This window comes from Peromyscus maniculatus, chromosome 4 (assembly GCF_049852395.1).
Source record: "Peromyscus maniculatus bairdii isolate BWxNUB_F1_BW_parent chromosome 4, HU_Pman_BW_mat_3.1, whole genome shotgun sequence".
Classification (NCBI taxonomy): Eukaryota; Metazoa; Chordata; class Mammalia; order Rodentia; family Cricetidae; genus Peromyscus; species Peromyscus maniculatus.
In genome coordinates, this window is record NC_134855.1 from 98,967,090 (window position 1) to 98,981,964 (window position 14,875).

At 41.4% G+C, this 14,875-nt stretch overlaps 1 protein-coding gene across 2 annotated transcripts in view; it reads left to right on the top strand.

The window, feature by feature from the left end:
* Positions 1 to 14,875, top strand: part of Tubgcp4 (tubulin gamma complex component 4) — a 38,130-nt gene that overhangs the window by 3,659 nt on the left and 19,596 nt on the right. For both annotated transcript variants that reach the window (XM_006994055.4, XM_006994056.4), the window contains exons 2-6: positions 757 to 885; positions 2,181 to 2,303; positions 2,629 to 2,682; positions 3,162 to 3,218; positions 6,901 to 6,980. In XM_006994055.4, the coding sequence (XP_006994117.2) occupies positions 757 to 885; positions 2,181 to 2,303; positions 2,629 to 2,682; positions 3,162 to 3,218; positions 6,901 to 6,980 (443 nt within the window). The remainder of the gene's footprint in view (positions 1 to 756; positions 886 to 2,180; positions 2,304 to 2,628; positions 2,683 to 3,161; positions 3,219 to 6,900; positions 6,981 to 14,875) is intronic.

A 14,875-nucleotide genomic window follows, 5' to 3' on the forward strand; every position in this document is an offset into this window, starting at 1 on the left:
CCTAAACCTAGAACTTTTCTAAAACTCTGCCAACAAGAAGTATTCAGAGATACCACTTGATACCTATGTAGGCATGTCTTGTTAGTAGTAAAAGGCACATATATGTATTAAGTACTTGCTGTGTGATTAACACATGTGCTTTGTATGATCTAATTATCACACTTATCTCCACTTTTTACACATAAAAACTAAGACATTGAGAGGTACCATAACTTGCCTAAGCTTTCAAGCAAGCTATAATTTGAAAATACAAGCCAAGGGAGTCTCTGTCTCTTCTCTCTCTCTCTCTCTCTCTCTCTCTCTCTCTCTCTCTCTCTCTCTCTCTCTCTCTCCCTTCCTCCCCCCCCCTCTCTGTCTGTCTGTCTGTCTGTATCCCTGTGTGTATGTAGGTCAGAGGACAACTTGCAGGAATATCCTTCTATGTGAATCCTGGAACTCAAACTCAGGCTATCAGGTGGCAAGCACCTTTACACACTGAGCCATTTTCCAGCCCTTATCATGTGAATTATTTACTATAGGTTACCTATTTTAAGAACAAGCAGTTATATCTAGATAAGGAACACAACCTCGTAGTGGTGTAACCATATTGTTACCAGAATTACCAACCTGGTAACAAGGAAAGTTAAAGCCAAGTACAACCATGACAACGTAAGGAAAGGAAATGGAAGAAAGAATGTAAAGCATTCAAGCCCCAGAGAACCTGGGCTGGTGACTAGCAGGCATCAGCTTTCTTTATAACTGTTCCTCTTCTTCCAGGTTTCCCAGGACTTCCCATTTCTTCACCCCAGTGAGACTAGTGTCCTGAATCGACTCTGCAGACTTGGCACAGACTACATTCGATTCACTGAGTTCATTGAGCAGTACACAGGCCATGTGCAGCAACAGGTGGGATGCCGTTCTCTGGCTATGTGCTTCTACAGGGCACAAGTATTCTCGGGCTCTCAGTGAATTCACTCATAAAGTAAGTTAGGAATTTCTGGAATACTCTTGAATTTATAAGTCACTGGAAATGCTCAAGGGAAGGCAAGATCTCTCTGCTTTCTCATGGGTAAGAACAACAAAAATTCTGTCCTCTATTCATGCGTTTACATGACATGAGAATTCCCACTTCTCAAGTTCTAAAGGAAGTCCTAATAGTACCTTTTTTAAAAAGTAAAATAACAGCAAACCAAAACCCTTTCTTTTCATTTTGTGATAGATGAAGACTCATTCCAGTTTTCTGTAATGCTGTAAGATCAGAGCAAAATTGGCTGGTTGTAAAGCAGTCTGTCCATGTCCATGCTATGAACATTCCTCTTGAGGAAGGAACTTCAGGATCCTTCTGGTATTCTGTGTAGCATCTTCTGACTGGCTACACTGTGATTTCTAACCCCTGAACCCAAGCTTCCTTAGCATATCTGATGCTGAATTCTGTACTCCTGCCTACCACTCTCAGTCTGCATACCCAGATCCCTGCCTAGCCAGAGGGGCTAAGCATCCACCATAGCCTCCAGCTAACTGTTAACCATTAATTCCTCATATAAAACTATATGAGGAGTTTTATATGAAACCGACCAGATTCACTAGGCCCCTTCCTCCAAAGAATAAACAATAAAGACTGAGAGTCACTGTCAGATAAGCCCAGCTGCCTGGAAAACAGCAGGGACCAGCCAAGCAACTTGAAGGGTTCCTGAAGACGTCATATTTTATATAATCCCTCAGTAAGAGTCTCACAACCCCCAGATTGGCACTCAGACTCACTACTTACTTTGTTTTTTTGTTTTTTGTTTTGTTGTTGTTGTTGGGGTTTTTGTTTGTTTTTAAAGATTTACTTTTAGCCAGCAGTGGTGGCACATGCCTTTAATCCCAGCACTTGGGAGGCAGAGGCAGGTGGGTCTCTGAGTTCCAGGCCAGCCTGGTCTACAGAGCAAGTTTCAGAACAGCCAGGGCTATACAGAGAAACCCTGTCTCAGAAAAAAAACAAAAACAAAAACAATACAATGGAGCAGTCATGTCAGCATTTCTTACTGCACGCCCCTCAAATACACGTTATCTTCAGTTCTTTTTTCATTTCCTCTTGCTGAAACAATGCTTTGCTACAGAATTATTTAAGTAAATATAAGTACTACTAATAAATGACAGTGTCTTCCTCAGGTTCGGGTTCTGAGCTGAGAAGTTGACTTCTCTTGGTTTGTTTGCAGGATCACCATCCACCCCAGCAGGGCCAAGGTGGGCTGCCTGGGATCTACCTGAGGGCCTTCTGCACAGGGCTGGATTCAGTTTTACAGCCTTATCGCCAAGCACTGCTTGACCTGGAACAAGAGGTGAGAAGGAGGTAATATAGAAAACATTATCTCTGGGGGATTGCAGAGTAGAGCATGTTCTTGCCTCTGAAGTGGCCTTTGATAAGGTCAGGTAGTTAAGAGTGAACTATATGCCTGAAGGGTGTAGTATTCAAAGTGGCTCCAGAGTGGATTTGTAAGAGCCCTGGTTTGGGTTTATTATCTAAAAAGAAAATCTATAATCTATTAGTTCTGCAGAGCTTAAAATGAACACTGAGCTCATTGTCACACTGTCTTCTAACTTATATAGAGCAAATTAATTCAAGTTATTTTGTGTGAAATTCTGATGACTATGCTTTTATTACAGTTCCTGGCTGACCCACATCTCTCCATATCACATGTCAATTACTCCTTAGATCAGGTAAGCATTGGATTGCTAAAATGCTTTGGAGTCTGTTGCTGTTCTAATTTGTGGCACTATAAATATATTTTGCATGTTTTATTGCTAGATGAGCATTGCTTTAAGAATGTGGTGTATGTGGCATCTGCCTCTCATCCCAGTGCTCAGGAGGAAGGGGCTAACCTGGTGTACAAGCTTTCTTTAGTGAGTTCTCGACCAGCTAAAAAAAAAACCCAAACAAAAAAATAGTTCCACATTTAATTAGCTCTTAATGTAATGTGAATATTCTCCCATTGACATGCATGTTGGCAGTGACACCAGACTCAAAAGTAGAAATTGTTTCTGTTCCTATCTGCAGCCAGTCCTGATGTCAGGTTGCCTTAGGGTACTGGATCTTGATATTGCCGTTTTATCTTGGAAACGGAAGTGTTTCTTTAGTTGATTTTTTTTTTCATCCTGTATTTGATTCATACATACCCTTAATTTTCTCTACTTTTCAGTTTCAGCTCCTTTTTCCTTCTGTGGTGGTTGTAGTGGAGCAAATTAAAAGCCAAAAGGTGAGAATTTTCTGTTCTGGTAAGCATCAAAGAAAAACTAATAATGCTGTTTTATAGTCTTTATCTGGAAGATACTTGCTTTTAATAGTTTTTATTTATTCATTCAGCATTATCCCTTTGCTTATCATATAAAATGTCAGAAATTCAAAAATAAGACAATATTCTTTCTTTAAACACCTTGTGATTAAGAAAGCAGAGTAGTCAGGTGGTGGTGGTGGTGGTGGCGGCGGCGGCGGCGGCGGCGGCGGCTCACGCCTTTAATCCCAGCACTAGGAAGGCAGAGCCAGGCAGATCTCTGTGAGTTCGAGGCCAGCCTAGGCTACAGAGTGAGTTCCAGGAAAGATACAAAGCTACACAGAGAAACCCTGTCTCGAAAAACCAAAAAAAAAAAGAAAGCAGAATAGCTAGGTGATGGTGGCACACGCCTTAATCCCAGCACTTGGGCCGCAAAGGCAGGTACATCTCTGAGTTTGAGACCAGCCTGGTCTACATAATGTGTTCCAGGATAGAACAAAGAGAAACTCTTTCATTAAAAAACAACAACAAAAAAGTAGACTAAGTGGGTCTACCTAAGAATGTCGCTGAGGTCAGAGAAAAGGGTGTTTGGAGGTGAGAGCTGGCTGCACTAAGGGTTTGGAACCGCTGGCTTCAGATATGGACAGGAAGCTTATTTCTTAAAAAAGAAAGAAGGTTTCCTGAGAGTTAAGAATTACTGCATGTAAGATGAATCGCTAAAACGGTCTTATAAATAAAAAACCCGGAGCCAGATATTGGGGGTGAAAACTGAGAGATCAGATGAACCTCACCTTATCGGCTCCTCAGCCTCCAAAGAGATCTACTTTCTGTATACCCATGCCTATATGCCTTTCTGTCCCCTGCCATCTCACTTCCTCTCTCCAGCTATATAACTTCCTCTTTCTGCCCAGCTCTGTCATTTCCTGTCTATCTGTACAGACCTCCAGACCTTTATGGTTAACTAGTGCTGGAATTAAAGGCCTGTGCCATGATACTTGGCTCCAGTGTTGACTTGAATTCACAGAGATCCAGATGGATCTTTGCCTCTCCAATGCTAGGATTAAGGTGTGTGCTACCATTGTCTGACTTCTGTTTACTGTAGTGGCTGGCTTTTTCCTCTGATCCTCAGATAAGCTTTATTGGAGTACACAGATGAAATATCACTACAACTGGGCAAAACCGAGCTTGTTGTATTCATTTCATCACACATTGAACAGTTAAAGAGTCCCCCATGTCAGAAGATTGTCTTTTCTATGAAGAAAAAATGCTTACAGATTCTACACTATAGAAATTATTTTCTTCTGTTTACCCATTATTGGACTAAGTAGACAAATGAACTAAGCATGCTCAGCTCAGTTCTCCATGGTTTTTGGCCATTGTATCTGTGCCTTAGGTTATTATTTGGTGAGTGTAGTTAGCCAGTTGACTTGCCTGGTAGTTGCCTTACTTTTTCAATGAGTACAGAAAATTAAAGCTCTGCTACATTGATTTTCTGTTGCCAAAGCCAGTAGGAAAGTGTTTCAGAGCTGACCGTCCCTGTTAAAGCACAATGTTTATTGCTTTGTACCATGCACTGTGCTGTAAGTGGACATTTCCTGTCCTGACCACCCAGTCCCAAATAACTGACTCAGAGACTGACTGAATTATAAATGCTCAGCCAGTAGCTCAGGCTTTTTACTAGCTAACTCTTACATTTAAATTAACTCATTTTTATTAATCTATATATTGCCACATGGCTCATGTCTTTACCTGTCCTCTAGTATGTCTTACTTCCTGGGTGGCTGTCTGGCATCTCTCCTGACTCCACCCTCCTCCTTCCCATCATTCTTAGTTTGGCTTTTCCGCTAACTTCCTGCCCAGCTACCAGCCTGTCACCTTTTTATTAATCAATGAGAGTAATACATATTCACAGTGTAGAAAAGGATTATTCTACAGCACTGTGCTAAGGGTTTTACATATGTAATTACATATGCTCAGGGTCACAGAGAGCAAGTTAAATGACAAGAGTCTGTGTAACTCAGAGACCATGCCCTTAACTGCTATATTAAGTTCACAGAGTGGGTGGGAACTTTCTACATGAATGGAGTTAGTAAGGAAGGCACAGAATTCCATGCCTAGCTGCACACCTCAGTTGATTTTCAGCTTCCATTGAAAGCTATGGGAAGAATGGGAAACATGTAGAGGGACTTAGATGAGTGCACTTGCGTATCTGGCCAGGTAGTGATAGAGGAACTAGTGTGCTAGTGCTCCACAGTTAAAAACTAAGTGGTCAAGAGCATGGGCTGAGGGGGGAATGGGGACAGATTGCAAACAGGCTCACCTAAGGGGGTTGGTTTTTTGTTTTGGTTTATTGAGACAGGGTTTCTCTGTGTAGTCCTAGTCATCCTGGAACTGGCTTAGATCTACCTGTCTCTGCCTCCTGAGTGCTGGGATTAAAGGCATGTGCCACCACCACCCAGTTTGGGAATTATTTTAGAATGGAATATTGTAAAACTGTATTATAGTGATGGTTGTATAATGTTGTGAATTTACTAAAAGTGCTTCAATAATATACTTAAGATACACATGTAAATTTAGGACATACAAATTATACTTCAAAGTGATTTGTAAGAAAAGCCTGGAGTGCACAGCTATAAGACTACTTACTATAAGTAGTCTGACTTCAGCCTTATCATGAAAGAAAGACTTTTCCTTGGTTTTGGAATGCCAACTCCCTATGACTGGTTTCTTCAGTAAATTGGCTCTCAAACCAGTATATATATTAGAATCACCTGGAGTGCTTGTTAATCCATAGGTCCATATTTATCTGGCCTTGACCCTCCAAAATTTGCATTTCTGTCACCTTTACAGGTGTCCTGGCTATTTGTTTGTTTGTTTGTTTGTTTTTACCTGTTTGACATAAGCTAGAGTCATTTGGGAAAAGGAACCTTAATTAAGAAAACACCTCCATCAGATTGCCTGTAGGTAAATCTATAGTGCATTTTCTTGGTTATTGATTGATACAGGAGGGCCCAGCTCACTGCAGGCAGTGCCAACCTGGGCAGGTAGTCCTGGATGATAAAACAGGCCAAGCAAGCCGTGAGGAGCGGGCAGTAAGCAACATTCCTCCATGGCCTGTGCTTCAATTCCTGCCTTGAGTTCCTGCCCCTATTTGCCTTCATGATGGCCTATAAACTATAAGCTGAAATAAAACCTTTCCCCAACAAATTGCTTTTCATCATGGTGTTTTGTTACAGCATTAGAAACTAAGGACCTGGAGAGGTGGCTCAAAGGTTAAGAGCACTGGCTGTTCTTCCAGAGGTCCTGAGTTTAATTCCCAGCAACCACATGGTGGTTCACAACCATCTATAATGAGATCAGGTGTCTTCTGACATGCAGGCATACATGCAGGCAGAACACTGCATACATAATAAATAAACAGATAGATAGATAGATAAATAGATAGATAAATAAATAATAAATAAATATTAAAAACCACCACCGCCAACAACAAAACTAACTAAGTCAACAGGTTAACACTGATGATGCCGAGGGAAGGGGAGTCTGTATATAGAAATCTTGTGAGAGACCATGTCAGCTTTCTCTACTGGACTTCTCTACTACTTTCTTGGTTGCTGTAGAATATAAGTTTATGTAACCTCGAGTGACAAGGCTATACTTTCCACAGATTCATGGCTGCCAAATCCTGGAAACAGTTTACAAACACAGCTGTGGGGGTTTGCCTCCAGTTCGAAGCGCACTGGAAAAGTAAGTCATGGCTTCCCCAAGTATTGGGGTAGAGGCAGCAGTCGAGTGATTTGACTTGTCATGTTTATTTTCAGGTCATATCTGGTTTCCCTCTGGGAAAATTTTAACTAGGATAGAAAAGCCCCAGGGCTGGGGAGATGGCTCAGTAAGTAAACTCCTTGCCATGTAAGTAAGAAGACTTAAATGGATCCCTAGCACCCATTTAATAAGCCAGATGTGATGGCTTGCATCTGTAATCCCAGCACTGGGGAGATAGGAACAGGATCCCTGGGAGCTTGCTGACCTGCCAGCCTAGCTGAATTAGAAAGCTCCAAGTAGAGTGAAAGACGATGTTTCAAAAAATAAGGTGGAGAGTTACTGAGTGAGATTCCCAACGTCAACCTCTGGCCTACACACACACACACACACACACACACACCATATATAAACACAAAGAAAAGCCCTAGAAGTCACCAGACATGGTGGTATATGCCTGTAAGCCTGCTGGGAGCCATCCCTGGTGGTGGATGGGTCCTGCAGAGGGTGTAAGGAGTTGGCAGGAGAAGGAAGTGAGCCAGGCCATGGTGGTCGGGAGAATCTTGCAGCCTGACTAGCAATCAGAGTGTTTCTTTATTTATACAGAATTTAGTTAGCAGGGATACATACATTCATGGTGTTCCAAAGCATAGGTTATATCATTTTTGTTTTTGGACATGTGTTTCACTTCCTTTTGCTCATCTTTTAGTTATCAATCAACTATGACAGAACAGAGTTGTCATTTCTGTTGCGGTAATGCCTGCGCTACTGCCACCGATTTACCATGTTCGAGTGAGGGGCTGTGAATTAAAACATAGAGACAAGAAACAGCTAGTCATTCGCCACAGCAGAATGCCGAATGCCGTTTATTGAAGGAGGGAGGAAACCTTAAATACTGGCTTACAGCACAATGGAGGATCCCCAGAGGGCAGTTCGCTACCCAGTGTTCTATATTCTTGCATCTAAGCTGTTTACACCAAATGCAGGATACACGAACAAAGAACCTCCGGTGAGTGTTCAATAAGAAGGAAATCAGCAGGGAATCAGCATAGGGAGGATATCTGGTCAAGGTTGGCAAGCTGGCAACAGTTTACTAAATATGGTATGCCAGGGCCCACACATTTCCAATCATTTTCCCTCAAGTTTTGACATCATTAATAAACAGAGTTATCCTTCTTACTCATTAACCCCATAAACCAATTTTTGAGAATCTAGAGGCATATGATAGCCTGTGCTCAAGCTGGTTGTTTTGGTTGCTTCAAGGACACTAGACCAAAACAAAATCTTCAACCACCCTGGGCATTTTGCCATGTCTCAAGCAATGTATTATTAACTCTTAGTGGTCAGAGTGCCCAGGAAAAATCCTCAGGCTAAAGCTGCAGTTATTACTTAAATTCTGGCATAATACAATCAATGTTCACATTTATTTATATCTTTATAGAATTGTTCTATATGTCTAATCCTGACATTCTGTTGTTTCTTGGTCATATGACATTATAGTGACTCTACATGAACTAACTTCTAAGAGAGGGAGGTCCTAACACCTCATACTTTCATACTTTCCACTTCATACTTAACACCTCATACTTAACACCTCATACTTTCATACTTTCCACTTCATACTTTGCTCACCAATATGTCTCTATGTAGGGCAGAGTTGTATGCCACGTAATTGTCTGAGTGTACCTTGGGAAAGGCTGGTAATCTGAACTGTGGCCAACTTTTCTAGCCCACCGGATCTTGTTGACCGTTTAAATTTTACTTGGTTTTGAACATCTTGTTCCTGTGTAAGTAGAAGGACAGATGTTTCAAGAATGTCTCACAGCCTCATAAAGAGACCTGTGGTTACTTTATGTGTCACAGCCTCCACGGCGTAAGGAAGACCTTCAAGTAGATAAGGATATCTACCTCAAAGTGTGCGGGGAATAGTATGTTCAGGACTTTCCTGGGTGAGCTTAGAAGCAGCATTCCTGGGAGAAGGCATAAGTGATTCTTAAGGAATTTTCCATCAACCCAACATCCCCAAATTGTACAAATATTAAAAGTGCCCCAAGTATGTAACAGGTGGAGATGAAAACAAAAGGTGGCATGGCAGCCATCATGGGGCTCAGCTTTGCTGGATCTTTGTCAAGCAGCTGTGCTGGCTTTGTGACTTCTGCCACTCCATTCAGATATGGCTGTGCCATAAGCCTAATACTTGGAAGGTAGAAGCAGGAAGGTTAGGAGTTCAAGATCTTTCACAGATATGTGGAAAGTTTAAAGAGGCCTGGGTTGAAAGCTCAGAAGGTAAAAGAGGAGGGGAAGGAAGTGGGAGGGGCAGGTAAAGTGGTGGTGTGGAGAAGAAGAGTAGCCAGTATTTTCATATCACAGTCCTTAAAATATTTATACTTATTTATATTTTATATCCTGTAATGCCACACACTTAGAAATTTTATCATAACAAATGTACTTATTATTTGTGTGTCATGTAGTCTCTGCATTTATATACATGTGTGTACAGGTACATGTGCTCTAAGAGGCTATTAGAGAATATCTAGTCTCCTGCTCTCTCACGGTGCAGTTTATTCCTTTAAAACAGGGTCTCTCACTAAGCCTGGCTAACCAGTGGACTCCCAGGATCTGCCTGTCTCTGTCCCCAGGGTTGGTATAGTCATGCACAGCCATGCACAGCTTTTACATAGGTGTAGGGAATAAAAACTCAAGACCTACGCTTGCCTGTAAGTGCTCTTACCCACTGAGCCGTTTCCCCAGCCCAGCAGGAAAATTATATAAAAGAAGAAAAGAATTATTCACCAGCATACTCACTACTGTGTTGTCTGTCAGGAAATTAGAAATTGTCAGGAGTATAAGGAAAACTAGGGCTGTTGAGATAGCTCAGCTGATAAAAGTGTTGACTGCAAGACTGACAACCTACATCTCTCCCTGGAACTCATGGTAGAGGAAGAGAACAACTGTAAATTGTGCTCTGACCTCCACAGAGGTACAAGGGAAAGGCATGCCAACACACACGTACACATACACACAAGTGAATAAAGAGAATTTAAAATTTCTAAGCTAAATAGCCAGTCAGAAGACTGTATAGCCATTAAATTTATAAATGCCACAATATATAAAATAATTTCTAATGATGAAATGTGATATAAAATTGTATGTCTTATGATTATCACTATATAAAAATATAGAAAGAGGGGTTCAGCATATGTAACTCAGTAGTAGAATACTTGTCTATCAAGGGCCCTGGGTTCCATTGTCATCCATTCAAGAAAAGTAGAGTGAGCAAAGGCTGCCCATATGTTCTTATTTCATTTTCCTCATAGTTAAAAAAAAAGTATAACATTGTGGTGGTTTGCAAGAAAATAGCCCTCAAAGGGAGTGGCACTATTAGGAGGTATAGTCTTGTTGGAGGAAGTGTGTCACTGTGGAAGTGGGCTTTGAGGTCTTATATATGCTCAAGCCATGCCCAGTGTCTCAGTTCACTTCCTGTTGCCTGCAAAATGTAGGATTTTCAACTATTTCTCCAGCACCATGTCTGTGTGCATGCTGCCATATCCCATCATGATGATAATGGACTGAACCTCTGAACTGTAAGCCACCTCATTAAATGTTTTTCTTTATAAGAGTTGTCATGGTCATGGTGTCTCTTCACAACAATAGAAACCCTAACTAGGACAAGCACTCATGACAAAATTGTGGTAGACGGACTCTGAGGCCTTTCACACTCCCTTTCCTTTCTTCTTTATGTAGACACCACCTTGACTTCTCCATGTTCAATGAGTTGTATAGGTGTCTTCAGCAATGGAGCTTTGCTGTTAGTTTGTAGTGAGCAACCTATAGTCTTGGCAACTATAGGTTGTTTAAGGATTCCCATAGCACCCTTTTGGCCAACGACTCAATTAAATGTAAGCCAGTCCCCGTACAGAAAGCTTCATTTGGTGACGAGATGTCTCCCCCAATATGTAGCAATTTCATTTAGATCGCCTTCACATATGTATATATTTGAGGAAACTTCTACTGTATTAGGTTTCTATACTACCCTTCAGACGGCCCTTATTTTAGCTGTCTCTGCCCATGTGCCCTCCCTTGTCCCCCTCATCTCTCTACCTCTCTACTTGGTCCTCCCATGCCAGGCCTTCCCATCCATCCATAACTATCCTATTCTATCCTTTCCTAACAAGATCTAGTTTTGATTTGCATTTACCTGATGGCTAAGGATGTTGAACATTTCTTTAGGTGTTTCTTGGTCATTTGAGTTTCCGCTTTTGAGGATTCTCTGTTTAGATCTGTACCCATTTTTTTTAATTGGTGTACTGGTTAGTTTTATATCAACTTGACACAAGCTAGAGCCATCAAAGAGGAGGGAGCCTCAACTGAGAAACTGATCTGCTGTAGGCAAGCCTGTGGTGCATTTGTTTTGATTAGTGGTTGATGGAGGATGGCCCAGGCCATTGTAGGTGGTGCCATCCCTGGGCTGGTGGTCCAGGGTTCTGTAAGAAAGCAGGCTAAGCCGGGCGGTTGGTGCATGCCTTTAATCCCAGCACTTTGGAGGCAGAGGCAGGTGGATCTTTGTGAGTTTGAAGCCAGCCTGGTCTACAGAGCGAGATCCAGGAAAGGCTCCAAAGCTACACAGAGAAACCTTGTCTCAAAAAACAAACAAAAAGAAAGAAAGCAGGCTAAGCAAGCCATGAGGAGCAAGCTAGTAAGCAGCATTCATCCATTGGCCTCTGCATCAGTTGTTGCCTCCAGGTTCCTGCCCTGCTTGTGTTCCTCCTTTGATGATGAACTGTGATGTGGAGGCAGAAACTGAATAAACCCTCTCCTCCCTAGTTGTTTTGGTCATGGAGTTTCATCACAGCAATTGTAACTAAAACAGTTGGGTTACTTCTTGTATTGATACCTAGTTGGTTTGTTATTGTTGTTGTTTTTGTTTTCTTTGTTTTGGGGAGATGTTCTTTATGTATTTTGGATATTTGCCCTCAATCAGATGTGTAGTTGGTTAAAATCTTTTTGCATTCTGTAGATTGCTGCTTTGTCCAAATAATGCTGTCCTTTGCTGTGTGGAGGCTTTTAAGTTTCTTGTTGATATTAGTGCCTGTGCTAACAGTGTTCTGTTCAGAAAGTCTTCCTGTGCTGATAAGTTAAAGGCTATTCCACACTTCACTATCACATTCAGTGTATCTGGTTTTCTTTTGAGGTCTGTGATGCACTTGGACTTGAGTTTGGTGCAGGATGATAAGTATGTGTCTATTTAGATTCTTCTACATGCAGCCATCCAGTTTGACCAGCACCATTTGTTGAAGACGCTTTATTTTTCAGTTTGTATTTTTAGCTTCTTCTTCTTTTTTTTTTTTGTCAAAAATCAAATGTCCGCCGGGCGGTGGTGGCGCACGCCTTTAATCCCAGCACTCGGGAGGCAGAGCCAGGTGGATCTCTGTGAGTTCGAGGCCAGCCTGGGCTACCAAGTGAGTCCCAGGAGAGGCGCAAAGCTACACAGAGAAACCCTGTCTCGAAAAAAACCAAAAAAAAAAAAAAAATCAAATGTCCAACAATATGATTTATGATTTATGTCTAGGTCTTCAAGTTGATACCATTGATCAGCACGTCGGTCTTTGTACCAATGCTGGGCTGTTTTTATCACTACAGCTCTGTAGTACAACTTGAAACTGGGGATAGTGATACCTCTTTTATTATTCAGGATTGTTTTAGCTATTCTGTTTTTTTTTTGTTTTGTTTTTTGTTTTGTTTTGTTTTGTTTTGTTTTTCCATATGAAATTGAGTCCTTTCAAGGTCCATAAAGAACTGTGTTGGAATTTTGATAGGGATTGCACAGAATCTGTAGATTGCTTTTGGTAAGATGGCCAGTTTTACTATATTAATCTTACTAATCAGTAAGCATGTAAATTTGTCCCCAGACTCCCTAATCCTATATAGTCCTTATACTCTGGAATTAAGTTAAGCTGATTCACTGATCTTCAGTGAATCAGCTTAACTTAATCTTTCTATCTTCTGATATCTTCTTCAGTTTCTTTCTTCAGTGTCTTAAAGTTTTTATCATATAAATCTTTCACTTGCTTAGAGTTACCCCAAGATATTTTATATTATTTAAGGCTATTGTGAAAGGTGTTGTTTCCTTGATTTTGTTCTCAGTCTGTTTGTCATTTGTATATAGAAAGGCTGATTCTTGTGAGTTAATTTTGTATCCAGCTACTTTGCTGAAAGTATTATCAGCTATAGGAGTTTCCCAGTGGAATTTTTAGGGTCACTTATACTATCATATCATTTGCAAATAAAGATACTTTGACCTCTCTTTTTCTAATTAATCTCCTTCAGTTGTCTTACTGCTCTAGTGTGGCTCTGCTTCTTCTTCCTTGGGAGTGTTGGCTGCATTGGTCCACAAGGATAGGGGGAACAGAAGCAGGGAACAGGGTTCAAGACAGCTGTGAGCATGATTGGAGACAGCCCTCCAGGAGACAGACTTCAGTGAATCAGCTCAACTTAATTCCGGAGTATAAGGACTATATAGGATTAGGGAGTCTGGGGACAAATTTGCATTAAGTGGCACGCTCCTATCACAAGGCTTAGTATGTGGCAGTTGGGTCCTACCAAGATGGCTAGAGCACTTACGCATGTGCTTCATCAAAGGAGGAGGCACTTAGTGTTAGGAACTTGCCTCCTTGTGTACCATAAGTTTGGATATGTGTGCATTCATTTTCATTCAATTCTAGAAAATATGTAATTTCTTTCTTGACTCATTTTTCATGCAGTAGTAAGTTGTTCAGTTTCTATGCGTTTGTAAACTTTCTGTTCTTTATGTTGTTGGTGATATCCAGTTTTTTTTCTTTTTTTTTTTTTTTTTTTTTTTTTTTTTTGGTTTTTCGAGACAGGGTTTCTCTGCGTAGCTTTGCGCCTTTCCTGGAGCTCACTTGGTAGCCCAGGCTGGCCTCGAACTCACAGAGATCCGCCTGGCTCTGCCTCCCGAGTGCTGGGATTAAAGGCGTGCGCCACCACCGCCCGGCGATATCCAGTTTTTTGTCTTTTGGTTTTTTGTTGCTGTTGTTGTTTGAGACAGGGTTTTCTTTGTGTAGTTTTGGAGCCCGTCCTGGATCTCACTCTGTAGTCCAGGCTGGCCTCAAACTCATAGAAATCTGCCTGACTCTGCCTCCCGAGTGCTGGAATTAAAGCCGTGAGCCACCACCGCCCAGCAGATATCCAGTTTTAATCTGTAGTGGTCAGATAGGTTGCAGGGTTTTATTTCAATTTTCTTTTATCTGTTGAGACTTGCTTTATGTGCAAGTATGTGGTCAGTTTTGGAGAAGGTTCCATGAGGTGCTGAGAAGAAGGTATATTATTGTGTTTGTGTGAAATGTTATGTAAATATATATTAAATCCATTTGGTTTATAACATCCATTTGCTTAGCTCCAGTGTTTTTATTTTTTGTCTTGATGACCTGTCTTTTGGTGAGAGTGAGGTATTGAAGTTTTCCACTATTGGTGTGTGAGGGTCAATATGTGATTTAAGCTGTAGTCCTGTTTTGTTTTTTTGTTTGGTTTGGTTTGGTTTTTGGTTTTTCGAGACAGGATTTCTCTGTGTAGTTTTGGTGCCTGTCCTGGATTTCACTCTGTAGACCAGGCTGGCCTCGAACTCACAAAGATCCGCCTGGCTCTGCCTTCCGAGTGCTGGGATTAAAGGCGTGTGCCACCACCACCCGGCAAATCTGGAGTTTTAATTTGGCTTGAAATGGCTTATTGCATTGGCAGAGTTACCCACTACCGGGGATTTTCAAAATACTTATCACTTGGCTGTTACTGTGTTTTTATACTGGCCACCAATCAAAACCATCTCAACGTCCATTCTCCAACTACCTTCCTGCATTTTATTTTGA